We start from the raw sequence: 26,790 nt of genomic DNA, 5'->3' as shown, positions 1-26,790 counted from the left end.
GATGCAGACAATAAAATATGGGCCCTAGCCTTTAATGTAAGGAGCGCTGGTAATGTGGTCAGAGTGTATCTGGCATGATGTGCTAGCTGGGGGTTCAGCTGTCGTGTTCCAGGTGTTTATAATGAAAGCTGCTTTCAAATAAGGAAGCGTGTTTCCCTGCCTCGCGTTTTGATCACTTGTCCAGTCAATTTTGACTTCATACGGGGTAGGTCTTCCCACACCATACGGAGGGACTGAACAGCTTAGTAGGAGACAGACTTATTGTTCTGAAATTTGGGGGAATATTTATTGGGATCATATTGGGATGAACTTTAACTACTATGAACAAACCCAAGGAGTGGGAGAAGAGGACTGTGCTTGAGCAGGATGGGAACATCCCCTGCCTGGAAGAGTGGCTGTCCTGGAAAGCTGAACAGTTCTTCTCTTTACTGGAGTTCACTGGAGCATCTCTCACTTTTTCAGAGGGAATATGCTAAATATTGATGTTTATAGAGACTTTATGCACATGTTCAGGACAATTACAGAAAATCTTGACTTTTTAAAAAAAATATGTATTTTTAAATAAAAACAATATTCTTCCAGAGAGAATTGTTGGAACTAATTTTAGCATGAAACCCTTCGACTGTGCTTAATGGTATGTCTGTTGAGTACTTACTGAGGACTCGTCTAGCTTTAGAGCAGTGTAGAATACTAGTTTTAAGAGTACTTAAATGGGTGATAACAGTAGCAACAAAATCCACTGTTTGTTTCATCTTGTAAACAGGCTGAAGCAAAGACTTGGCGTATTTATATCAGCAGATGCAATCTTTATGCAAGGAGAGGAAACGTATGGAGAAATTAAACATTTCATCTCTTTGCACATGTTGTACTATGGGGTTAGGCAAGGTATCAGGGACAAGCTTGTCGTCTAGGACTGATGGAAACTTAGTGTCCCATCTTCTGGTTAACTTCAGTGTGGGTTATACAGTTGGCTATTGCTCATAAAACCTACTGCTGAAGAGGCTTAGTCCTTCAAGTGGGAGTTGCTCTGTAGTAAATAATAGGGTTTCATCCCTTCTGACACCCTTACGATATTGTTCACTTGTTCGTCCAATTTATTCTTTCTCACATAGGAAGCAATCTAGCATGGATATTTTTGAGTGGTTCTGAGAATGGTGATATGGTAGCAGTAAGGAAGCATGGCTGGTTAGAGTATATGCTGCTTCCCATCAGTTTGTGTTTAACTTGAAAATTATTTTAGATTTTTAAAAAGTATGTAAGTGTGCATCTGAAGTATGCAGCTTAAGGAGATACTAAGAATAAGACTGGAAGAGTTGCATTTTTCTTTTTCTTTTTTTCCCCTGCTTATACAGATGCAAAATCAGAAGTCAGACTTTTACTTTCTGCTGATCCTACCAGTTCTACGCTGGTGCCACACAGCCAGTTTCAGATACTTATACTCCAGTTATTTTCTTACTGCAATTTGAGATGACAGTTTCTGCTAAAAACTTCTGAAAAATACACTATGTATATTCATATTACCTTTTTTTCATATCCTGTCATCCCTTATTTATGTGGATAAATATGTTTTTATTCCTCTGACAAATCTGATCAAAACTGATTAGGTTCACCAAGACTGTGTGAAAGTAAGCTTTCTTCTAAATACTGTTCCTCTTTGCTGACTCATCTTTTTTTGCCAAAGTCACTGAGGCTGCTGTTATTTAAGCACCATTTTATGCTAGACAAAATAAGCTGTTCTGAACAGAATTGTGAAATTTTCCTTCACTGCTTAGCAAATGTGGTACATTTGAGCATGAAAGATGAAGGAAGTATGAGTTACAGAAAGTATTTCTGTACTGATGGTGGTAAAGCAGCACTCTTGCCCTGGTTACAAGCCAACATAAAAGTGCTTTATGGTCCTTAAAAAGCAAGATGAGTGACAATTGTGTAAAAACAGCCTCTTACTGCACTGTAACTGGCTTCTATTTGTGCTATCAGAGCTTATTACGGTACTTAAGTCTTTTAATGAATATTTTAAGCCTATCATCTCTGCTGGTGTAGGGTAGAGGGAAAGAATCCTGCTGCTACTCCATCCATTTTTTTGTCTAAGTGCTGAAATACTGCTTTTAAGATTTGGCATGGCATATATAAGTGGATAGTAAACTGTTCTAACAGATAGGTATATCTTGACTGAAAAATCAAACTCCTAAAGAAGGTGCTAATTACCACTAATGCTTGAAAAAATTTTGCTGAATGACCATCTTACAGGTATGTAGCATATTCTGCCTGTACTGTAGTGGCATAATCAGGCCTGACAGTTACAGGGTTGAAGCTGTAAAGAAGGAAGAGAAGGGTGTTGGTTGCTGGTCAGTGACCATAGAAATTGATCTGTTGATTTTGTTAAAAAAAAACAAAACACCCCCCCCCCCCCCCCAACAACAACAAAACAAAAACAAACACCACCACCCCCCCCCCAGGTATACACTGCTTTTCCAGGCTTTAATTTATTTCTGTGTCTGGCTGGTATTACAGTAATTTCATCTTTATTACTCTGGTTTTAGGTTGCCTGAAGCTCAGCAGAGGGTTGGAGGATGTTTTCTAAATCTGATGCCACAAATGAAAAGCTTATACCTTGCATACTGTGCCAACCATCCATCAGCAGTAAATGTTCTCACAGAACACAGGTATGTTTGCTTTGTGGTCTTTTAAGCCTGATACAAAAAAAGTGCATAAAATATACTTGTGTTGTAAAGCTGTGCTGTCTCTTTTGACACACATTTGGTATGGTAGAGCTTGTTTAAGGAAAAATAAAACTAGTATATTTTTTTAAAATAAGACCCAAAAACCTCACAACGCAAAGCTGTTCCATGTCATTAGGACCAGCTTGTCATTTTAGCCAGTGTCTTATCAACTATTTGAGAGAATCTTCTCATTTAAAGAATGCATGCTGGACTCTGAATATGTAAACCAAACTGTACTGATTGTCATCTTTTATTTAAAAATGTCGAGATCAAAACAAGTTTGTGAAATTATGGCATAATTGACATGATTACCAATAGGCTTTTTAGACAGTTGGCAAATTGTAACTTAGCCCTGTAAAAGCCTGTACGTTTGTACGTACTTAACTTTATAATGGTATATCCTTAGTTTTACTTTTGCGTAATATGAAGGGAGTGTGAAAGTTGAGAAAGTTTAGAAAATTAGTATTTCCTGGGTGTAGAAGTAGGATGCTGAGTTAACATGATGTTGATCAGCTTTGGGACAGACCTTGAATTTGCATAGAAGATGCCCTGTATCACCTTGAGGGAAGAGTGTTGAGGCCAGAATTTGGTAAAAGAAGTCTGCTTTCACAAACTTTGCTATGTATTCCTCTCATGAGCATGTGCTGAAGCAGCTGTTACTTTGGGGCTATTTATGTTTGCTTGTGGTGCAGGATAGAACTATGATCTTCTCTTGAAGGTTAGACATAGGACAAATTCTAGCAGGATATCTGTTCTTTTTGCTTTACCCCCCCCCCCCCCCCCAGCCCCCCCCCAACACCCCCCTTTTTTTTTTTGGTCTTCTTGTGATGGACCAAAGTAATTTTGAATGTTCTTAAACACTTCCTAAACAAAGAGGAGAATAATTGATTGTTTACTATAATGTTAGCTTCTTCCAAGAACTCGCATTTTGTTTTAATAGCAACACTATGTGGCATATTTGTGAGCTTTACTTATAATATTATAAATAAAAACACCTTGTAGCTATCAAATACTATGAACTATTGCTTATGTTAGTAAGACATGTAACTATGTTCCAACCCTAGTTTGAAAAATCAAGCTGTAAATTCTCATTGCAATATAGGCAGAAATAAGGTAGTTTTTTGTCAGAAGCAACGGCAAATTAAAATTCAGCTAGACAAAATACATTTAAAACCCCCTGATGAAACCCCTTAGTGTTTGTTTTCTTTCAAGTGGCCTACTTCTAGTACCACTTTCTGTAAATGGTAAATACTCTTAGGCTTAGATTTTTTTGTTTGCTCGCGCCTTTATGCTCTTTCCATACAGAGATCTGGGATTTAATCTATAGATGGAGGGTGGCAAGTGTTGCAAAGTGATCATCTACATTTCTTAAGATTTGGAGACATTTATAAAGGATTATCCTAACTTTCAGAACTCTTGGAAAACACAGGGAATAGCCACGTCTGAGAAACAGTGATAGAAATGTGAGGGAGGAAAGCTGTTCTGCAAATGGAGAAAAGAAGCATTTCTTCTCCGTGTTGCTTTGCACATCAGTTGTCTTAGGAAAAAAATCAGCTTCTGGTCTGTAAAGTCGGCTTGATCTCAAGTCCTGGTGGAGTCAATGTAGGTGTCATAAAGTAGTTAAGTTGGATGTGGAGTAGGTTCAAAGCAATTGTATTGTTTGTGAGAGCTCAAGGGGAGAGAATTGTGATAAACAGCTTTCTGTTTAATGCTATTGTGTTGCCAGGCATGAGTCAACAGAATTGAATTCTGGTTTTTTTTAATTACCCCTATTTTATTATTCTAAGCCCATCATTTTTGTGGAACATTGCTGTAGGTAGTAAGTGGCTTGACTAAAAATTCTGCTTGAGATGGCTGCCATGAAGAAATCAGAAGGTGCTTTAAGCAGGTCTGAACCTTTTCCTTTCAGAATGCCGGGAAGCTTTTAATTACATTGTTTTAAAGGTAGAGGAAGAGAGAGGAATAACAAACTGACTGAAGGCATGAAGAAAAGGAAAATACTCAGAACTGTCTGCTTGTCTATTTAGCTGAGATGTTTTTAGTGTGTAAAAGCATCCCTCATAAACCTTAATGTAAAAATTACTGTGAGGTTTGTGGATAGTCATCATTGTAATAATAATGAAACTACTACACTGCAGTTAATACTAGATAATATTGAACTGGAATTTTTCAGAGATGTCAAAAGCCAAGGTTTAAGACTTCTAAAAAATAGTGATGATTTTGTTGGCTGGTTTTGTGGTATAGTTTTACCAGAGGGTCCAAAAGCATTATATGTGTTTTAATACCAGCAAAAATACGGCAGAGAAATGGATGTTTGCTGAATTCTTGGATTTGAGTATCATGTTTGTAACAGCTGTGCTATTCAGTAGCATTTTAGAGAGAGGAAAAAGTAACAGTCTGGAGGGGTTTGATTTGGAACACAAATTCTTACTGTCTACAGTAGATTATTTCTGGCCATGAACTCTGTGCACTTTATAAACTGAACATATATGCATTAACTGTGCTTCTGAAAGCCTTTCTACAAAAAAACATAGCAGATAATTCGAAGTCAGATTCTTATATCGCAAAACTAGTATTTTCTACAGTTTATTAAGCTCACTTGCTTTTTGGTGGGAACCATACCAACAAAAAAGAAACAAAAAATCTCCTAGATAATTGTTCTAGGTGAAACTTCAGAAACTTTACCTCTCTTTTTGGTTTTTGTTTGATAAAATATACTAGTTTTATTATTGTATTTTTACTGTCACTGACTAAAACCAACTTACAGGAAATTGGCTATAATTTTGAAGCATTAACCGTATGGTTTCTATAACCAGTTGGATCACTGTAACATCAAAATTATAAGCAGTCATCTGCTTTGATGGAATATTACACGAGTTTTTTATATGTAATTTTCTGAGGTATCGAGCATGCTCTTTGAGGAGTGTTGTAATATCTATTAATATGCCTTTGACACCTGGTAAAGACTGTGTGTGTATGCATATGTGTATATACAAAACCTGATGACATTAACTTAGAATTGTTTCGGACTTCTAATCAAAAGCTTCTTTTTTTGAATAGCATTTTCATGAAGTTGATTCTAAATAGCAGTAGTTAGGATGGGGCTGGAGATTTAAAAGCGGCATTCAGTTGGAATGTGACTGGGTTTTTTTCTTTTTTTTTTCTTTTTTTTTTTTAAATGCTATTCAGTATGAATGCCAGCCTGTGTTTCCTCTTTCCCTTCCTTGCCATTTGCTTCTTGATCATACGTAGCAGCAACATGGGGGCTTTCATTCAATTGGTACAAATAAGGGGGGGTGCGCGTATATATGTTCATATATGTCTGTGTTTATATAAACACACAGTTGGAGGTGAAGGGGGTTAATTATATTACTTAATGAATAAGAGATTTTTTCACGTTCAAATCTTCAAAGTTGCAAACATAGTTCATTTCCTTAAGTTAATAGTTAGTAGTCAAACTATTGAAATTAGTATCGTTAGAGACCTGAGTGTATGTGAATATGAAGAAATGGGAAAAAACCTAATACAGCCCGTAACAGGAGTTCGGGTTCCAGAGCTGCATGTTTCTGAGGATGTATTTGTCTCTGATAATCACGACAACAACAACAAAAATCTTACTATTAAGTTTGGGAACAGATTCTCTTCTTGGTTCCAGATGTGACAGTGTAAGTTTTATCCAGGTGTTAGAGTTGGTACTCAACATAATTTCTCCAATTTTATAGAGTCCTGAAATTTGGTAGGTACTTTCTGTCTCAGGAATTGTTTCAGAACTGTTAAATATTTTTTTTTCCACAATTAAAATTATTTCTGTTTAATGAATGAAGAATTTTGAAGAATTAAGTCATTTTTCATTAGGTCTGTCATCGTGTCTTGTAATTGTGTCTTAAGCCACTGGCTAAAGCCGAAGAGGTGGAGTTTGCTGGGTACAGTTGGGTGATGGCTCTGGCAGAACTCAGTGTTTTGCATGTTTCCACCACTGCCTCTTACCTTGTTCCCCTTGTTCCCTTCTCTCATGTTGGCTATAGTGCCACTGTTCACGATTTCTATTTTATTTACTTTATTCCATAACAGTCATACCTTTTTGGCTCCATTATATGAGGTTTGTTTCTAATATCCCATAGTTTTGCTTGAGGATCCCAGTTCAAGGCCAAGGCTAGGTGATTCAATACTATAATATGGTATTATTTTAGGAGAGAATTTTGCTAGCTGGTGAGAGCAGTACGGCCTCGGGAGCATAGTGTTTAGTCAAAGTAGCATTGATCGCTCTGTGTGCTTCTTATTGTAGACATATGCTTGCCTTCCAGTAAGAGAAGAAACAGGATGAGCAACCTAAGGCATGAAAGAATGAATTTCCCTCAAATTAAAAACCCCAGTTGAATGCAAAATACAGAAATGGGTAATTGCAGTGGAGTAAGGAGTCCCAGGAACATCAGATGTTCCCTACCTGGGGAAGATCACAAGCCACAAAGTTCAGTGTAAGGAGAAACTGAAGCAAAGAAGAAGAGGAGGCAGAAGCTAGGACTGGGAGTTTATGTGGACTGTATCCAAAATGGCAAGAGGAAAGATGTTCGAGTATAGAACTCACTGAAGGGTGGATAACATAATTAAAAAAAAAAAGTCTTAACAGGCCCCACTGATCAGTGGACATAAAAGTCTTCTGAAGAAATAGAGAGTGCAGACCCAATGTAATCAGCATTAAGTACGTAATTGGGGGGGGGGAGGTTTTTAAGCTTTTTTACTTTGTTTAAACAACACCATGTTTATTTTAAAATGAAATGGACGAAAAATGTTTCCAAAAGAAAATTTAATTTGATTAAAAGGCAGCCAAAAATTAGTAATATACACCTGCTTTATTTATTTTGCCAAGTGGCAAGTGTCGAGCCAGTTCTCAGCTGGAAGAAAGCTATTCACAAATCTTTGCTTGTTCAAACATTAATTTTGCTAGATTCTTTTCTTCTCTTAGATAACATCCCAAGCATATTCTACACTTGCATCACAGACCTAGCAGTCTGGATAAAATTTGTGGAGCTGAAACATCACAATTACTCAGAGTAACTGGAGCATGGAATACAGATCAGCTTGAGTCAGAAAACTCTTTGTGCCTCCCCCACTTTGGTGCATCCCTGAGCCTGCAAGTGTGCAGGCTGATGTCATATGCCAAGCAACAGTCCCTGGGAGAGGAGCTTGACTGGGAAGTTTAGCACTAGGAAATTAAAAGCTGCGGTTGAGAGGTTGCTGAGGCAAGCTGTGCCACAACGCTCTCAAAATGCGGTGCCTGTGTGCAGTCCTCAGACCCGTCAGCAGTGATAGCTCATGTTCCATCTATTACAAACAGAGACCTACTTCAGAAGTGTAAGTTGTGATTTTAAACATATATGTTTTAGTTCCTGGGCGTGCTTTCCTCAAGTTTAAATGGCTGCTTTTGGGTTGGGTGGTTTTTTTTGTTGGGTTTTTTTTTCCCTTCTGTTAATATAGGCACATCTGAACTTGTTTTCTTCCCTCCCGCCAGTCTGATTTGCAACTTTTGAGGCATCTGTACTAAGAAAGATTTGAGCATATTAATAGGGCTTAAAGACATTTTTCATGGTGACCTTTAAAATATCTCAAGCTGTGAACTAACTCTAGTCTGGAGTGAAGAGAACTCTTCAGCTCGAAATTTCAGGATAAATGAAGCACAGCACTTTCATATGCTTCTCTGCATTCTGTTCTGTAAAACAACGCAAGTAGTGAATTCTAATCTCAGCTGCCTCTTTCTGAAAAGATACTTATTTAGGCAGTTGTGACTAAGTTGATGATTTCACCATTCAAAAGTTTTTTCCTGTTCAGCTAAATGATACCTTTTTTAAAAACGTACTGCTTAGCTGTGGGCCAGAGTTTTATTTAGCATATATTGCCTAAGAGAGTGTGGTGCTTGCAGGCATCATTTGCAATTGTGACATGAAAGAGCCATTGTCTTTGGCAAAGCAGCTGCGCTCTTCAGCTAATGACACTGACTTTCAAGCAGCTATTAATTAAAAGACAGTTGTGAACTGCTGTCGTATTCAAACAGTATTTTAATCCACCCATATTTTATTAAAAGTAAACCTTTCAGTTATGTTCTGTATCGCATTTGTCCTTTGTGAATAAATGAAGAACGCTCACTTTAAGCTTTGAGCTAAAGCAATGTCTGTTTTGCCAAATATTTTATGTCCGCGAAGCTGCAGAGGTAGCAGGTTGGTTTAGCATGAGTAGACTGCTAACGGGGTCTGCGTGATGGAACTGCTCAGACAAAATTTTGGGTACTATTGTATTAAAAGAGTGTGTGTGTGTCTGTGTGTTCACACTAGAGTTTGAACAAGCTGGCATGTCAAAACTTGTCAGAGGGAAGCACAGAAGTGTATGAAAGAAAACATTGTCCTCTTGGGAATGTTGGGAGGAAAATGACGTCATTCAGTTTTAATTACACCTATTAACACTGCTTTGTGTAAAAGGCTTCCTGATGATGCCATTGCTAAGCGTGTTTTTCAGGACTTTGCGTACATTTCAAGTGAGCTGAGGTTTAAACTTGCTTAGTAGGTTCCTACACTGTGATTAAGGAAGAGGGAGGTGATAAACAACGGAGTATCTTGTGTGGAAGAGCAGTGAATGGTCTGGAAACTGCTGCAACATTGCGTAACCGCAGAGTGTGGTTAGTCAAAGGCGTTGCAGAGTAGACAGTGAGAACAAGATAGTGTCAGGGTTTTATTTCAGCTTTCCCAGTAGTCGATTTTAATTCAGGCTACAGCGAGTTTTTTCCTGTTTTCTCACACATTTATTTCATAATGCCGAAGTCGGGAAGAAATGGAACAGTGATAATGAAAATTAGAAATGCGAATGTGGGTGAAATGGTAACCAATGTTCCTCCTACTGTAGAGGCATTAAATGGGGAAAAAAAGGGGGGGGGGGCACAAGCATTGTGTTGGTGGATAGCTCAGCAAATACCATTTATATAATGCATTTGTATGCACCCAGCAGCATGGAGATGGCCGAAGTAAATAGGAATAGGATTTTTTTTTCCTCTTTGCAATCTGAAGGCAAAAATTAGTGCTCTTCAGAACAACGTTAAATTGAATGGTGTGTGGTATTTGTGATTGGCACGTCCTGTAGAACATACTGCTATGCTGGGGGGGGGGGAAGAGAAGCTGCATAGATACGCGTACGAATTGTGCTGCTTGACATGGGGAAGAGTAACAGATAATGTGAAAGGGAATAAATAGTTGATAAAGTTAGACAGCAGGGGTTGTGTGTCTGGCCAAAGCAAACAAAATGCAAAGAATGAGTTTAAATGGTTACTTCCTGTTGGTTCTTGTAGCAAATGTCTTTCATTTAAAATAAAATAGATGAAGATACTTATCAAGTACCATATGTAATCTAGCTTTATGATGGTGACATGGGTGGGGGTGCTTACAGGGAGAATTAATGGATAAAACAAAAAAAAAAGCAGTGTTGTGCAGATGATTAGTGTCATATACACAGTAAATTGAAATATAAAACCACTGAGTGCCTTCTGACAGAAGGGCTTTCACAGGTGAGCTTTGGTAAAGCTTCCTGTGGAAACTGGGCGCCGTACCTTCATTTGCCTGCCTCATCACCTTGCTGGAAATAGGTCCCTACTTTTTAGCTGAGTCAGGAGGAGAGGACGTGCCACCACACCAGAGCCATGCAGCTTAATGTTTCGTTTCAGTGAATTAGCCCGAATCCTGGATGAACAAGCAGCTGGTAACACTGTAAAACCGAATCATGAGTCAAAATCCTTAGTCTTGTTTAGGGTGCCACCAGAATCAGCTGGCAAGTTCTGAAGTTGGTGTGATTTTTATGCTGAGTAAGGGCTGTGACTAAGAAAACGTAAGGCAAAGTAGGTTTTCAGGCTCTAGGTATACAGAGTTGGCCAGCTTTACTTCTTCAATCTAAAGTTAAGCTAGAAAAGTACTCAGGTTTAGCTGTGTTGCATTAATGTAATTTTTCATGCAAGGTACTGTAGGAGGTTTTTTCATTGGGTTTTAATTTTGGCTAAAACCTGAGTGTGTCATGAGCTGATTTTAGGAAGCCTGGAGTTGCTGATACGCGTTGCTTGAGAGGGATGAAGGAAGGTCTGCCTGGTGGAGCTGTGGACGTTCTCAAGTGTGCCCAGCCCTTCTCTTTGCATCTTTAAAACGCGAGGTCGGCCGGTGTTGGGAAATCCCTTCACGGGCTTTCTCCACTCTGCAGTTGAGTACAGCAGAAACTGCACAAATACATGCACCGAGGAGTGCCTGGGCCTAGTTAAAATGGGGATGGAGTGCTCTAAAAGAGGTGGCGTAAGGTTATGTTGGACCTGACAGTTCAGAAAGGGTACTGGATGTATTTAAGCAAGGTAGTGTAAGTAAATGCCAATTAATTAATTTGAGGACAAGTGAACATTGGAGTAAACTGTATGGAAAAGTACCTTCTGTTCTGTAAACTTTAGCAGCTGGGAGGAGAGAGATCGGGGTGGGATGGTGGGTAAAGCACTTACATTGGGGTGGGAAGGTTGCGGTTCACGTTCTTGTTCTGTTCTCTTATCTGTTGGGACAGATGACATCAGTAAAGTGTCACTTGTTCTGAAATGGAAAGGAGTGTGCGTGTGTCTTGGGGGAGGTAGGGAGGCCTGTTTTGTCGGAATCTATGTAATGCTTTTATATAGCATGACTCGCTGATAATTGAGCATGTGTATTATGGCAGTGTCCTAGCAGCGTCTGTTTCCTAGGGAAACTGAGCAGGTCAGGATTAGCTTTCTGCATGGAAACGCTGTGCCCTAGGTTTGGAGATCCTTGCCCTTCCCTTTTTGTTAATGTGGCCATAATGTACAAGTGTTCCTCCTTTATTGCTGTTGTTTGACACTGGTTTTATACTTTCTGAAAGTACTGAATCTGGTAGCTGGCTAAGGCTTCCTTTGAAAAATGAGACTATGCCAATAACCAGGGAGGGGAAAAAATTTTTAAGTAGTAATTCTGACTTATGGGGGCGTAATGCTATTAATCAGTAGAAAGATAATCTTAGAGTAGAATTTACTCGACTGTCACATGAGAATAGTGGGGTTTTGTTGTGGTTTTTTTTTGAGAACTAGTTAATTTATTATAACAAGGGCTGAAAACATGAGCAACCCTATCTGCAGACGTTTGGAATGACACAGCTTGAGTACAAGAAGATGTTAATCTTTTTACTAAGCGGCTTTCTGAATTTCCTTTATTTAGATTTTGTCTTTAGAATCCTGTGTTCTTCTGCAACTTGTATTTTCTGAAGCCTGGAAGTCAGCCCAGGTGCTGCTGTATCTTCCTTTCCCCATGGAGAGAGCTCACTTTGTTCTTGGTCATTTAAACTCTTGAAAAGCTTGTCCTCCGCCATAGTCCTCTGAAACCTCTGCTTTATGAGGAAGCAGAATATGTAGCTATTTTAAGTCTCCTTGATAGCAAAGTAAGCTGAAATTCCCAGGATGCGCTGCTTTTTAAACTGAGTTAATGTAAAAAGTTGAGGGGCTGGGCCAGTTCTTGGAAATGACAAATATGAAAAAACATCTGGGTAGGGGAAGTAGCAGTTCGTGATACTTGGAGAGCATGGATTTCTTACAGCAGCTTTGCTGTCCAAACAAGTGTGTTGTGTGAGTACACCCTCAGTGAAACCCTAACTCGTTTGAGAATAGATTGCCCAGTAATTATTTCTGCTATGGTCTACCATTTGCATGGCTGTTGGTTAGTTGGTCATTCTGCAGTAACACCTTGGATGTGTGAGATGAGGTCATTAAACATTTAAGTGTGGGAGGAAAAAAGGTCCTGAAACATTCTGTGTCTTCCCCTTAGTGCCTGACACCTTAAAAATATCAATGCTTGATTAAACATGAACCCATTGACTCATTTATGCTTGTGTATTACCTGTGTAAATCACCTCTAAGGTCAGATGTCATTTTACTAGAATAAAGAGCTGAGTAATAAAATACAGCGCAAATGGCTTTATTCTGTAATCTTTGCTCAGATGGGGTGCTCTGAGCATCAGTTGCCTAGAACGGTGGGTTTGATCCTATGTCTGTTGTTCCTTGGATGGACCCCAAATCTGCAAATGTCTTTGTTCCTGTATTTTATTTAATGCAGAAACTGATTGCAGCACTTAAATTGTACTTGAGTTACTTTTTGATTTATTTGGCCTCTTGTTTTATTGGCAGAATTCATTGTGGATGAAAGACTGAAGTGAAGAACCCAATGTAATTTTAATTGCCTTGGTAATTTGATCTTAATTTGCTTAAATATCTTGTGTACACAGTGAGGAGCTAGGAGAATTCATGGAGATGAAAGGTGCCAACAGCCCTGGGATCCTTGTACTGACCACGGGCCTCAGCAAACCTTTTATGCGTCTGGATAAATACCCCACGTTACTCAAAGAACTTGAAAGGCACATGGAGGTATATCTTATCAGCATTTATGTTCCAGCTTAATGATGATTTGACAACAATTATTTTAAAGGTACATGTCAAACATGATGGGACCCAAAATTACATTTGTTTGCTCTTCCGTCAGCCTTCTAAAATATGAGCTGGAGTGGTTTAAATTTTAGTGCAGTAAAACTTCCTGTAAAAGCTAAACGTTTAAAGTAAAACTAGCCAGAGAAGCTAATCTTCACTGCTAGAACAGTCTTGCAGGGTCTTTGGTTGACTTGACCTTAAATGTGTCTCCTGCATACTGCTCGAGGCTACTTTATCTTGTAGAAGGAGTGCTGCTTCTCATCTTAGGACCTCAGCATGTCGAACACATCACTGAAGTAGTCCCTTTGACTTCACTGAACACTGTCCAAAACCGATCTTTCCAATATGGGAAGGTGTTTGAGGAGCTACTGTTTCCGCCTTTGCGTTTTATAGGTTAGACTTTTGGAGTGTGAAGGAGGGAGAGAAATAGAAAGTGTATGGGTCTTTGTCTTGTCACACAATTTAATTTGTCAGTCAGTGACAACGGAACATACTAGTCTGCAAGGAATCTGGTTTGTGACAAAGCTAACATGCCAAATAAAACTCTTTAAAATAAACACGTTCCTATTAGGATTTCAAAATCTCTTATCCACTAGGTCTTGTATAACTTCCTTGGCTCTATTTTAAGCATAAGTAGGAACGTTATACGTGCTTCTTCATTTTTACTAAAAGCAAGACCACCAGTGTTTGATATAAGAATAAGAAGGCTGTGAAAAGAGAGCAGATTGGTCTACAACTTCTATTTTACAGAATTACTTGTTTTTAGTTAAGCCTCTAAAAATTTTTTTGTTAAATTTTACTAGAACTGAAGTTTTTATGTGTGTTTTCTCCGTTGCTTTTAGGATTATCATCCGGATCGTCCAGATATTCAAAAATCCATGACTGCCTTCAAAAATCTTTCTGTAAGAGTGATAAAAAACAGATGATGTATTTTAAGTAGAATGTTTTCTAATTTTATCCCCCTCTATTGCTTTAAAAAAAAGTGAAGCTTTTTTGTAAATGTTTGTATAAGAAATCTTTGAAAGCCTGGAAATTGATGCTGTTTGTGGGGAGAGCTAGGGATGGTAATTTGCTGGGGAATTAGAGCAAATAGACTATTAATGTCAGAGCGACAGAAAGCATTCTGCATCTCTTGGTCTGCCCTCTTGCTCGTGCTTCGTCTCCCTTTTGCCTAGTGGTAGCATAACTAGTGTCCTGAAGAAGGGCTTCTTTGCAACAATTGAGTATATTTTCTGAGTTTTTTCTAAAGTGCATTCCTTCTAGGGGAATGGTGTTGGAGTTGGGGGAGAGAGGATGAAGGGGAAAGTGCTAGTGAAGTTCAGAAGATATGAAACTTCTAGGAATAATGGGAGCAGGAAGCCTAATTTGAACAGATGAGCTGTCTGTTACTGTCTTTAAAAAACCAAACACAAACCACACCTCAGCTGCAACAAGCATATGCTTAATGCAGTCTCAGTTACAATAAACTTAATGTTTTGTTCTCCCTGTTAGGAGTGTGTGCTGGTGGTACCCTGGCATTTTCTGGTTTTTATTTTTTAACGCAGAAATTAAGTGTTATCTGTGTTCAGAAGAGGTTTGGGGATTCTGTTCTGTTGGATGCTTTACAAACAAGAGGAAACAAATTTTGTTGAGAAAAATTCAAATGAATGGGAGTACAGCTAGTAGAGCAGGTTGAAGACATTTAATAAAAATAGGGACATAAGGTTATACACACTCATAGTTGGCACAATTGTTGTGACTCTTTTTACTAAAGAAATACGCTTTGTTGTGTAGTTGTGTATTTGTGGCAGCTGTGTTACTCTTTTCTGCTGAGCCTAGCTATTTTTGGTTGGAAGTACAAAAATTTGAAATGTAAAGAAAGGAGAAATTTGAGAAACAGAGCTATGACTATGAATTTGGAATGGTATTTGAAGTTAGTGTATTGAAAGGAAAAATAATAATATCGAAGTGCAAAACTAGTTTTATAAGAAATATTGGTATAGTCATCTAAATGAAAATGTTTCAAGTTAGGTGCTGTCTTCTGTGTACTACAAGCATGACAGTAAATATAACTGTAGTGGTATTTCTATCCTTAATCTGCTCCAAATTGATAGACTTGATAGAGATGGTATTTTTCTCTATGTTTGTTAGGCACAATGTCAAGAAGTACGGAAACGGAAAGAACTTGAACTACAAATACTGACAGAGGCTATCCGTTGTTGGGAGGGAGAGGATATTAAAACACTTGGCAATGTGATTTACATGTCCCAGGTCATGATTCAGTGTGCTGGAAGTGAGGTAATGTCCTTCTCATTTTTACTGTCAGTCTTTTTTTTCCATTTTGAATAAAATTAATTATAATAATTATGCAGCAGAAATAAACAATGCTTCAGAGATACTAACCTAGACTAAAATCTTTTTCTACTGATTTAAGGCTTTTATTACAAAACCTGAAATAAATGTCCTTGAAGATGGATGGTCTCATCTGTAAAATTTACTAAAACATAACCAAATATAGCAGTTATAAACATATGAAGATGACTTTGCAGGATTATTTTCAAAGTGCATAATTAAACAGGATTTTCCATGTGTAGTTATGTTACAGGATCATTTTGCATAGCAGTTATTACAGCTTGTTTTAAATAACAAAAACTTTCAAGTTTGGTATTGTATTGCATGCTGTCTGAGGCACACTTTTTCCTTGCTGTTTTGGGCACTTAGCTCCAGCAGTAAATTTTAAAATGCAAGCTTGAGAACTGAGTGGTTTTGGAGAAATAGGATAGGACAAGACATTAGAAAGTTGAAGGTGATGCTGGCGTGGTTTTTTAAAATGCAAACCAAACAAACAAAACACACAAAGAAAAGGTTGTCCTACCAGAAATAATGTTAAAATAATCTTAAAGTGCTAACAGAAAGGAAATGTTATACAGATTACTGACATGTTTTTACTGTAAGTTGTTCCCCTGTAAAATCAATGAAGCTTTGAACCTGGTGGGGCTTTTGAATTGCAACCTCATTCAGTCAGTTTCCTCCCTTAGAACAAAGGTGCCCATAAATATGAAAAAAGAGTAAAGTATTTATGCAACTGAATGTTTAAAAATTTGTTGCCTGAGGTTTTTCTCTCAGATATTTTGTTAGGTGTTAAAATAAATAAGATTCAGTAGTGCTGATAGTGCATCTTCTGCAGTCCCGTCTCTTCTTGTAGTCTTAAAACTAAACCAAAACACCACCCCACCCCCCACTCTCATCATGAGCTAAAATGTCAAATGTAATGACTTTCAGAAGTTTCTGCATAGCATTACAGTTTTTTGACTAGATATAGAACAGCTTCATTTGTGCAAAAGCAATTGGGTTTGGTTTTGTCTTATTTTAAAATGATATAGATATTTACAAATGTTTACTGAAAAACAGAAACATTAAAACTTGGTAAGGACTTGCATTGTTTTGCAAAGATGCTTGAAATTGAGATGTGGCTTTGTCAATGGATATATTTGTTTTGTCAGTAAAATTAAAACATTATACCTTAATGCTTCTCTATTTTGTTGTTTGTCTATAGCAGTAGATTGAGTAAACCTCCTCATTCCATAAAAATACCCCCAAAACAAAACCACAAAGGACAACTTCATAAGTGAAACCAGCAAATTAAAGCCAGAAAAAAGTAATGAGTGTTTTTGTTGCAAATATAAGTGTTACTACTTTTCTTTGATATTCTTTTTCTACTTTGGGGCATAATCCAACATCATTCAAAAATCCAGTCTCTCCAATTTGAGAGACCACAGTCTTGACATTACCGTAACAGCATCCATCTAAATTATATTAAGAAATATATCAAATGTATAATTCTGGTTTTGATGAAATCGGCAAAACATTTGTTACCATATTAAACAAGGTCAGTATTTCACCCAGACTGTAAAATTTCTGTTTTAAAATATTAGGCTGTAGTCTCCAGGAAGAAGCAGAGGCATGTGTTACTAGCACTTTTCAAACAGAAAATCAAATAATTCTGGCACTTCTTGGGGTTTGGGGAGGGAGTGGGGGTGTTAATTCTATGGAGAGTTAATTTTGCCAGGAGCAAATACTTGTGGAGTAATTATGGAGTTGTAACATTGATGGTCATTTTTAATAATATAAAACAGAAAAGGGGGGGGGGTGAGGGGCTTCTGATGTTGTATTTACTTTTTCATTTTCTTTTTTTGATAAGGAAAAGAATGAAAGGTATCTTCTTCTCTTCCCTAATATTTTGCTAATGTTGTCTGCCAGCCCAAGAATGAGTGGGTTTATCTATCAGGTAAGGTAGTACATGTACATATGTGTATAAATGTGTTGGGGTGTGGTTTTTTCCAACTGGTATTTCGTAGAAAATCTGGAAGGATTATTAAACTTTTACATTATAAAAATAAAAGGTAATTTCTACAATAGGAACTGGTGACGTGTTTTATAAAATTCTGGGCTAGAAGCGCAGGGTTTGATTTTTGCAGTTGTGGCTATCAGTAAAAGTTTTTTTACCTTGTTAGTAGTAGCTAATGAGAGGAAGTATCAGTAGGTTTTTAGATCTACATAGGAAAACAATGCTGTTGTACAGGTTGGTTAGTGCTCTTTGCTGGTCGAGTCTTGGCAAAATTACACAGCACTCTTAAGCTTTCATGGGTGTGATTTAGGCTGTTACCATCTGTTTCTTTAGGCGCATCTACAGTAGTGTTTTATCTTTGAATCAGCAGAGCACTTTTGAAATGAATCTTCTAGTTTTTTCTGTTTAATGATCTTTGAGTCACAGTGTAGAAGTCATTTTGGGGCTCAGAGACTAGATTCCCTCTGGATGAAGCTGAACTGGAAGGCATGCTCCAAAAGTGCACTTGATCTGCTCCAGCTACTGGAGCAGATGAAGTGCATGGACTGACATTTAGTCCCTGGCCCCAGCCTAGAGCTAGCCCACTGTACCACCACCCAAAATGCATACAATGTGGCCTTGAGGTCCTCAGCGCCGGTGTTTAACTTCACAAATCCTCTGCTCGCTGCTGGTAGACACAGTCTTTGAGCTCTCTACCAGGTTTCCTAGCTGAATACTCGTGCCTGTTTCCCCACTACAGAAATAGAACAACTCTGCTATAGTGCAGGAGGATCAGTGCCGATTGGGTTGGCTCCCCTGTAGCTCCAGGACACAGTGCTTTTGCAGAAGCACTTGCATTTTGGGTGTGTATTTCGAAAGACACCCGAGAAGTAAAGCTAAAGCAAATGCACAGTCCATGACTTCCTGAAATCTTTATAAAATGTTCTTCAAGTATTGCTACGTGGTTTCCAGTAGAAAACCAAAAGCAAGGGAAAAACTGCAACAAAGTTCTAAAAGGAGACAGATGTTTCACCTGCTGTAAGTACTTCTGTAAATCAGGCTCTGGAACAGTTTGTTCCTTGCTCCGGAGCAGTGATTGGCCTGCCGTGAAGGAATGCTGAAGCTTAGTCATTCGGGGTTCCTACATGATCAACCACAGCCAGTCTCAAACTGTGTGACTTTTTTTTTTTTTTTTAAATTTTTTTAATTAAGAGCAATTAAATTTGAAATTTCATGTTTGGATTCGTATCTTACCTGCCATGGCGGTAGCTGGATTTGTCTCAGACAGTGTTGCATTAGGTGGTTTAAGTGGACAATCAAGTTTCTGTTAGCTTTGTGCTGCTTTTAAGAATTTTTGGCAAGTGCTTTATCCCAACACTGATGGGAAAAGATACTAGAAAAGCCAAGTGAGCTCTGTATTCCAAGTGACACATCCAGAATTTCTGATGAAGGTAGATCTTCTGAACTGGTTACAAAGGCAGCTGACTGGAAGTTTAGTGTGTTAACAAACAAACAATATGAAATTAAACAATCTGTCAGGTTTTATTTGGCTCTCTTATTGTACATCACTTACATTTCTTCCTCCTCCCTCCCACCTTGTCCCCCAGGTGCACAGCATTGTTCAGTAAATAAGCAATTTTCTGTGCATTTGTCTTCAGCTGCTATTAAGTATGGCCACAGCACTTAGTGTTCACCATCCAACCCTCTGTTGAATGCAAAGCTCTTAATTTCCTCATAACCTCTCATGTGATTTTCCCAACACTGAGAACTTCTCAAATTTTAATGACTACATATTCACAGCAAGGTAAAATTATTTCATCACTGTTGGTGTCTGAGACAGTGGCTCAGAGCCATGTCTAGATTGCATAACGTAGGCCGCCTGAACTTTTCTTCTGAGGTTCTTGTCTCAGAACTGGGATGGATATGGACAGAAGATGATGCGGCTCCCTCAGTCATTCCCAGGGAAGTGATGCCACTGGAGGCAGCATCTTACTTTACACCCTCCCTGTATTACTGAATATTCCAGTTATCAGCAGGCTTCAGATTTTCTGGTTGATAGTGCTGATATCTGCCACGTGAGCTAATGGGGAGAACTTTAAGCAGTGGTAAACTGAAGCCACAAGGGGCACAGGCCATACTTCACAGGAGGGCTTCACAGTTGTGTGTTGAAAGAAGGGGAATGTAAACGATTCACAAGTTCAGTTCTGTTTTCTTTATGTTTTGCTGACTTTGTACTTTTTCTCTCCATGTGGTTCAGGTGATCTTTGTTCTCTGTCACCGGTCTTTTGCTTAGTGTACTCCCATATTCCCTTTCCACCTACATCAGCAGTTCTTGCACCTCTCTTTCCTTGCAGTTGTGTGCTGTGTTATTCATGAACCAACAAACACAGAAAAGCAGAAGAGAGAATTTTAGGCTGCATCATAGTGCACAATGCCACCATGTTTCCTTCAGAGGGGAAGCTGTTGCAAGAAAACTCTTCCTTTCCCTTTGGCATCTTGGGCTTGAGCATGCTTTGTGCATACAGAATATCCAGTGATTTTTAGTTTCCAAGCTTCTAAGAAACCTTTGTCCATTCTGCAGACATTAGGAAAGAAAGGGGGAAGAAAACAAAAGTTGTGGTTTTTTTTCTTTTCTCTCCATTGGAGCCAAAATTCCACAGTACATAGTATTTGTGCTTTTGCCAGCAAGTGCTGAATAGTGTTTCTGTGCAGGAGAATACAGAATCTGTCTTAAAGAACTTGTATTGAAGTTGCATTTTTGGTAGAGCATTTCATCCTGACAATATTCAGTCTTATTTATTCTTCTGTGTTTCTGAAGGGTCAAAAAGTTATCCTAAACTGACATTTTTTTTCCAGCTTGTCTGGGTTTCAAATGAGAGGTTATTTTCTGTAAAATTAATAAGTTCTTCTGAAACTTTACAAATGTAAAGGTGTGTTTGCTGCTTTTGGGTTTTTTTTTCCCAAATGTTTCTGTGAGTGAATTTAGTAGTGGGGTTTAGAGATGTAAATATTCAGTAAATAATTGATGCATGTTTAGTGAAGTCTTCCTTTCTAAATCTACTTGTACTACAAACCTTATTTTGAGAGCTAATCAAACAGTTTGCAGACAAATGTGCTTAAAGATGAGTCACCATTGCCTCTCATCATGTAATATGGATGACCCTGAAGGTCTTGGTTTCAAGAACCTGAGGCTATGATGAGTGACAACTATTACATTTGTATGGATATCATACCCTGCCTAGGTATCAGAGTCGTTGAAGTCACAGGTGTCATTTGCAGAAGTTGGGTATATCAAAAACTTCCATTACAAGGTGTTTGTATGGATTTTTAAAATGTTTTTAAACCCATCGGTGTGTATGTGTTTGTCAATTTACTGTGTATGTCTTTGTTCAGAGCTTGAAGTTTATATATTCTTTACTTGGTAATGTTTTCATGTGTTTTTGATTTAACTTCAGTGTTACTGGTTTTTGTTTTTTTTAGGGAAAACTGCCAATGACAGGAATGACTATCACAAAACTAGAAGACAGTGAAAACCATAAAAATGCATTTGAAATATCAGGTATTGACTATAAATATTTTTATTTACTGCTTACTCCAGGATATACTACTTCAAATGTCAGATGTTCTGTCTGAACAGAGGGAAAAACTTTTCCATTGCAAGGGTGACCAAGCACTGGCACAGGTTGCCTGGAGAGATCTCCATCCTTGGAGATACTCAAAAGCTCTCTGGCCACGGTCCTGGGCAGTCAGCTCTAGGTGTCTGTGCTTGAGGAATTCCAGAGACTCTGGAAGAGCTTTAACCAAGAACTTTCTTGTAGAAATGGTCCACCTCTTTCCTGAGACCTTTAGCATCTCTAATGCTAATGATGGTTGCCATTGTGCTTACTTTGGGTAATTTGTCTGTTAAGTCATTTGTTTCAGCATGTACCTTACATCCTTGGGCAATTTAAAGGACAGTGGGAGCAGGGTCCACACAGTGGAGCTTCTTACCTTCATTCATTTCCTGGATCAATTCTGCCTCTGAGCAGGTTGCATTTAAGTAAAGTAATTTTGACCCTCTCAAGTGGCAGGCAGTATCACACATCAATGCTAGGAGACAGAGGGAAAAAGCTGTTGATGGTGCTTGTTCTTCTGAGATAATAGCTATGAAGCTGACCTCGGATGAGGAATGTTGATGGGTTAAAATGGAATTAACTGCAGAAATAAAAGTAATCTTTGATTAAGATTGCTTTCCCAATTGACTTTTGCCTCAACTTTAATATTAGATTCAGACCAACTTTATGCCTTTTTCTGAGAGAGATCGGTGAACTGTGTTGTATAACTTTTCCTATATTGTAGCTTACAGACTCAAGAATGACATTTTAGACTATACACTACCTTTCCTGGGGAAGATGGAGAAGCATAGATGAGCCTGTCTCCTACATCACATCTATTTCTTGTCATTAAAGGTTGTGTGTAATTATTAGAGGTGGGGAAGAAGGTAGAACTCCTATGCCTGGCACAAGAACAAATTTAAGTGGAGGAAATGTCTGTTAAAACTGGAAAACTGAGATGCTGTTGTACTGAAAATAAAGGTTAAAACTTTTGCTTGGTACTCACGGGATACAATGTTTTAGGAAATGAGTGTCTTTATAATCAGTCAGACTGAGTAAGGTGTTCTTCTGTGGTTTCCTACATCTTATCTTTTCTGTCACCTAGGAACTATGATTGAAAGAATACTAGTGTCTTGTAACAACCAGCAAGATTTGCATGAATGGGTGGATCACCTGCAGAAGCAAACCAAAGTCACAACTGTTGGGAATCCCACCATTAAACCTCACTCTGTGCCATCTCACACGGTAAGAAAGAGCTTCTAGATTGAAGTGAATGAGCAGTGTATGCAGAATTAGGTTATCTGGCAAATATACCACCATGTAAAGCATTTTTTTAGCCATTAGTAACAAGAACTGAATGTTATGACTGTAGTTTAATGGGTCAAAAGATCATTCTGTTTTTCATTGTGTGAACAAAGAATAAAAAGCTTAGCTCTTGGTGTAATAGTTTAACAGGGTAAAAGAAAATTATCACTACTTTTTTTGTTTTGACCAAATAATACACCACCAAGTAATGCACCACCATCTTCTAAGTATCCTTAGAACAGTAGGTTTTAATTGGTGATGTACTTGACAGGCTGTGGAGAAATGATTTCCTTAAGTACTTTCTTTTGGGTTCTGCATTTGAGTTGTCAGATATGAATGGATCTAAATTTAGCTCCATCCTCAGTGGTGAGAGAAGTGGGAGCAGGGCTGCTCGTAGCTGTTCTTTCTTCAGTGCGTGCTCTGTCTGTGGTAGACAATAAAAATTTCTTCAGGCTCCATTTTTCCAAATAATAGTTTAGTGTAAAAATTTTCAAAGGCCAGCTGTAATAAACAGAAGGACTAGATAGCGAGTGAGATCATTTCACCAGTCCTTGATGATATTATGTCTTTATGACAATAACATACTTTCTTTCCCTTCCCATCACCTTTGCGTCTTTGACAGCTTCCTTCCCATCCAGTAACGCCCTCCAGCAAGCATTCGGACAGTAAGCCGATACCACTGACTCCTGCGTACCACACTCTTCCTCATCCGTCACATCATGGGACTCCGCATACCACGATAAACTGGGGACCTCTGGAACCTCCGAAAACCCCCAAGCCTTGGAGTCTGAGCTGCTTACGGCCCGCACCTCCGTTACGGCCTTCAGCAGCTCTTTGTTACAAAGAGGTGAGATGTGGCAGCCAAGAAATTTGACTGTGTAGCAGGCCTGCAACGGGAAGTTTAACTTTTTTTACGCGCTACCATTTTACAGTTTTGTGCGTGTTTTTATATAAAGAGGATTTAACAGCCAATGCTGAATCAATGGTAATGGACTAGTGAATGCTGTTTATTTCAAACAGGGATTTAGTCTTGCAGCTCAGAAGATACTAAGGCTTGTTGGGAGAGGCTTCCCCCGCTTCCTCCAAGTGCTTCCACTTATTTCCACTCTTTATCCAGTTAATAAATAAGACTGTTTCTTTTTTTAAATTTTTTTTTAAACCAGAAATTCATTATGTTGATCATTCAGGCTTATTGCAAAGTAAGTTATTTGCTAAGCATACTGCAAAGTATCTAGGATAAGGGGTCCTATGGTGCTTCAAAGTGCTGTATCAAATCATTCTAAACAGCTGTGGTGGTATAATTGCCTCTTGGTTCCTCAGTATTTGCCACTGTTACTAGGCAACAATAGCATATTAAAAAAATGCTAACTGTCAAAATATATGTAATGTTTTTGTACTTAAAAGAATCTGATGGCTAATGTTACTATTAGGAAAAAAAAAAGCTTAGATTTTAACATGCTGTTGTATTTTTTTAATTAGCATATGGTCTGAAACAGGAATCTGTTCCAAGAGAAATGACATGTGGTGTTTTTAACCACAAAAAGATGGTGGTGGTAGGTTAATTTGGCCCTGCCACTACATTTTGCACAGTTCTGTAAATAGTAAAGAAATATTAGATTTATGTTGGAAGTCTGTGTGTATGTAAGGAGGAGAATATTACATGCACTGTGGCTTGGTGATGCCTCCTGTTTCAGTGTCTTTGTCATACGTTCTCATGATACTAATTTAGTGTGAAGCAACAGGGCCCAGAAGGAATCATGCAGTTATGCCTAAGAATATTTTATTCTGCAAGCATGAGATGTTGACAGAAAAATTTTATTTTGCAGACATGTAACTTGCAGTTTCTTAGAAAGTGCAGCCTAAACACTGTGCCCCGGTGTGGCCTGGCTGTGGTTTTTTGTGGTGGCTGTGTGTCTGTGACTTCTTTTCTTTTCTTTTGTAAATCCCCTAAACAACAGGGAAAAAGTGATAGGTGATCAGCAATTGGAAGGTTAGTATTCAGGCTTAGTTGCTACAAGAGGTTCTTCTGTTTTGCTCTATTATATGCTCGTTTGTAATTTACGTTAAATTCCTTTCATGCTTTCATGTGTAGGGCACTGAATTCTCCCATGTGGTAAAATTTCAATCATCTTTACAGTGTTTAGCATACAATGATGTTCAAAACCTATCTTCATCTTCTTTGGTCTGTCTTGCTCATTCACCTTTTTACTTTCTTGTTCTATATTTTTATAGAGGATGTCTTGTATCCTTAAGGTAAGGGGTAGACCAGTATATTCCTTTTGTTCCTGTAACCTGGCATTGTTCCTGTAAATCAGCATGACCACGTTTTGAGCAGAAATGCTGTATTTGTTGCTGTATTTTTTTTTTTCGCTGTAGAGCTTTGTAAGAACAGACCTAAACATTTACAAATTCTGGCTTTGAAGAGTATACTACCTGCCAAACTTCCTTGTTAGGTCCTTTTTTATCTGCTTCTAAGTAGACGAGTGAAATGGGTTGTCTCTTCAAAAGTTAAGGAAAAAAACCTGTGTTAATGTATGCCTGCCTCTTCCCTTCGCTCTAGCTCCCAAACAGCCTGCATGCTTTTGCAGCAGCTTTTCTGTATATTTCTGTTAATAGAACAGATAAAATATCTGACTTTGTGTATAGTTGGAGGAAGGGTAGAGAGGAAGTCAGCCAGTTCAGGCAAATCGGATGTGCCAAAAAATATTAGTAAACTGAATTTTGGTGCTATTAAAAGATTTTTAGTTAGTAACTCCTGTATGCATCTTAGAAGTTAAACTTTTGAAATATTGTAGAGAAGCTCTACTCTTTTTATTTTTATTTTCCCTGCACAGGATCTCAGTAAGAGCCCTAAAACCATGAAAAAGCTGCTTCCCAAACGCAAGCCAGAACGGAAGCCATCAGATGAAGAGTTTGCACTGAGAAAAAGTAAGAGAGACTTGAACAAATGTCTGCATAATATAAAGGCTGGAATTAACATCAGTTTAAATTCTGTGAAAGTTAGGCGTACAGCGTAAGCAAGTCATCTGGCTTCCTCTCTCCTGTCAGGGGAGGGGGGGTGGGTATCTCCAGCGGATGGTTTGTTTTATTCATCTTAGGTGCCTATGTCTTGATGGCATTAGTTGCTTTCTAGAGCTTTACTATTGACTACAGTGGATGTATGCTCGGGATGGAAAGTGCCTCTTTCTATTTGTTTGCTACAGAGGGAAGTGAGCTTGACTATAGAGCCATGTAAAGTTCAGTAAGGTAAACCTGTCTTTTAATACTGTGAAGAACAATTTGAAGATACCGTCCCACTCTTGCAGAACACTTGGTAGCTATGTTCTTAAATTGATCCTGGTAGGAGCTTCTGCTGAGCTGTGTGTTGGAAAGCTGGGTATTGCTGCTGGTTCAAAGTCTAGTTGCTTAGAAAGGTCATTCTCTAAGATCCAACAGTCTGCTCTCATCTCCTAGAAATAAGGTCATTTACTAGTGTCTGTGTCTGAATGAATTGCAGGGCTTTAGAGCGCTTGAAGTCTGAAGAGCAGCGCTGAACTGAGAGGGACTGATGAATGTATAGAAAAACAGAAGGGTCAAAATCTGGATGTTGGGATAATTTGGGGTGGAGGGAACATTAATGTTATCAAGCAAACACAATATTCACTTAGTTGTCAGTGTCACTCTAATTCTTCCTTAGAAATTTGTGTGAATGAATAATCCAAGTAGTTGTATCAATAAAAGACAGGGTATTTAAGCTGAAGGCCATATTCTTTTACTGCAACTTTTGCTTCTCTGTGTCTGTCCTTTGCTCGTGAGCTTTTTAAGGCAGAGACTGTGCCTTGAGTGTTCCAATGCATGAAGTGTGTTACTGTGAACAATGTCTCTCCCTGGTTTATGTAGAGTTAGAGAGAAAAAGCTTTTCCTCAGGGTACTGTTGGTTTGTCTTAAGGTGGAGGTCCTTCTGAGTGTGCTGTGAATTTCATACTGCAAAGGTTAAGGTAGTGAATAGAATGATCCTGTGTTCTTGGATGTGCAAGTGGATGTTTAGTTCAGGATGTTTTAACGTTACAGGAAGGTAGCTGTTTAGGAAAAATTAAAGTACTGCAATACAGTATCATTTCAGATGTTGGAGGATGGAGGTTCAGTAGTTGTGCTGACAGTGGTAATACAGCTGTCAACTTGGAGATTTAGGAATTATTAAACACTTAGTGAGAGGAGATAGTTCTTTGGGGGGGAAGAAGGGGGTTTTTAGCTTGCAAATACATTGTTCTACTGATTAACACCTTCCGGTATTTTGTATGTAGGTGATAACTTTGAATAAAAGGGGTTTTTTGGTGGCTTTAAGTCAAAGAGTGTTACTTATAGAAATATTTACTGATTCTTGGTATTCATCTCCCC

The 26,790-nt window shown here is 38.4% G+C and overlaps 1 protein-coding gene across 5 annotated transcripts in view; it reads left to right on the top strand.

Moving 5' to 3' along the window:
* The window catches only part of ARHGEF7 (Rho guanine nucleotide exchange factor 7), a 127,431-nt gene that overhangs the window by 79,950 nt on the left and 20,691 nt on the right, over positions 1-26,790 (top strand). For all 5 annotated transcript variants that reach the window (XM_052773623.1, XM_052773624.1, XM_052773627.1 and 2 more), the window contains 9 exons: positions 2,541-2,663; positions 13,011-13,149; positions 14,052-14,111; positions 15,340-15,486; positions 17,390-17,476; positions 20,996-21,074; positions 22,214-22,353; positions 23,036-23,260; positions 25,248-25,341. In XM_052773623.1, the coding sequence (XP_052629583.1) occupies positions 2,541-2,663; positions 13,011-13,149; positions 14,052-14,111; positions 15,340-15,486; positions 17,390-17,476; positions 20,996-21,074; positions 22,214-22,353; positions 23,036-23,260; positions 25,248-25,341 (1,094 nt within the window). The remainder of the gene's footprint in view (positions 1-2,540; positions 2,664-13,010; positions 13,150-14,051; positions 14,112-15,339; positions 15,487-17,389; positions 17,477-20,995; positions 21,075-22,213; positions 22,354-23,035; positions 23,261-25,247; positions 25,342-26,790) is intronic.

Source organism: Harpia harpyja, chromosome 22 (genome assembly GCF_026419915.1).
Source record: "Harpia harpyja isolate bHarHar1 chromosome 22, bHarHar1 primary haplotype, whole genome shotgun sequence".
NCBI lineage: Eukaryota > Metazoa > Chordata > Aves > Accipitriformes > Accipitridae > Harpia > Harpia harpyja.
The sequence above is the reverse complement of the archived record's forward strand: the minus strand, read 5'-3'. Positions and strand labels throughout refer to the sequence as shown.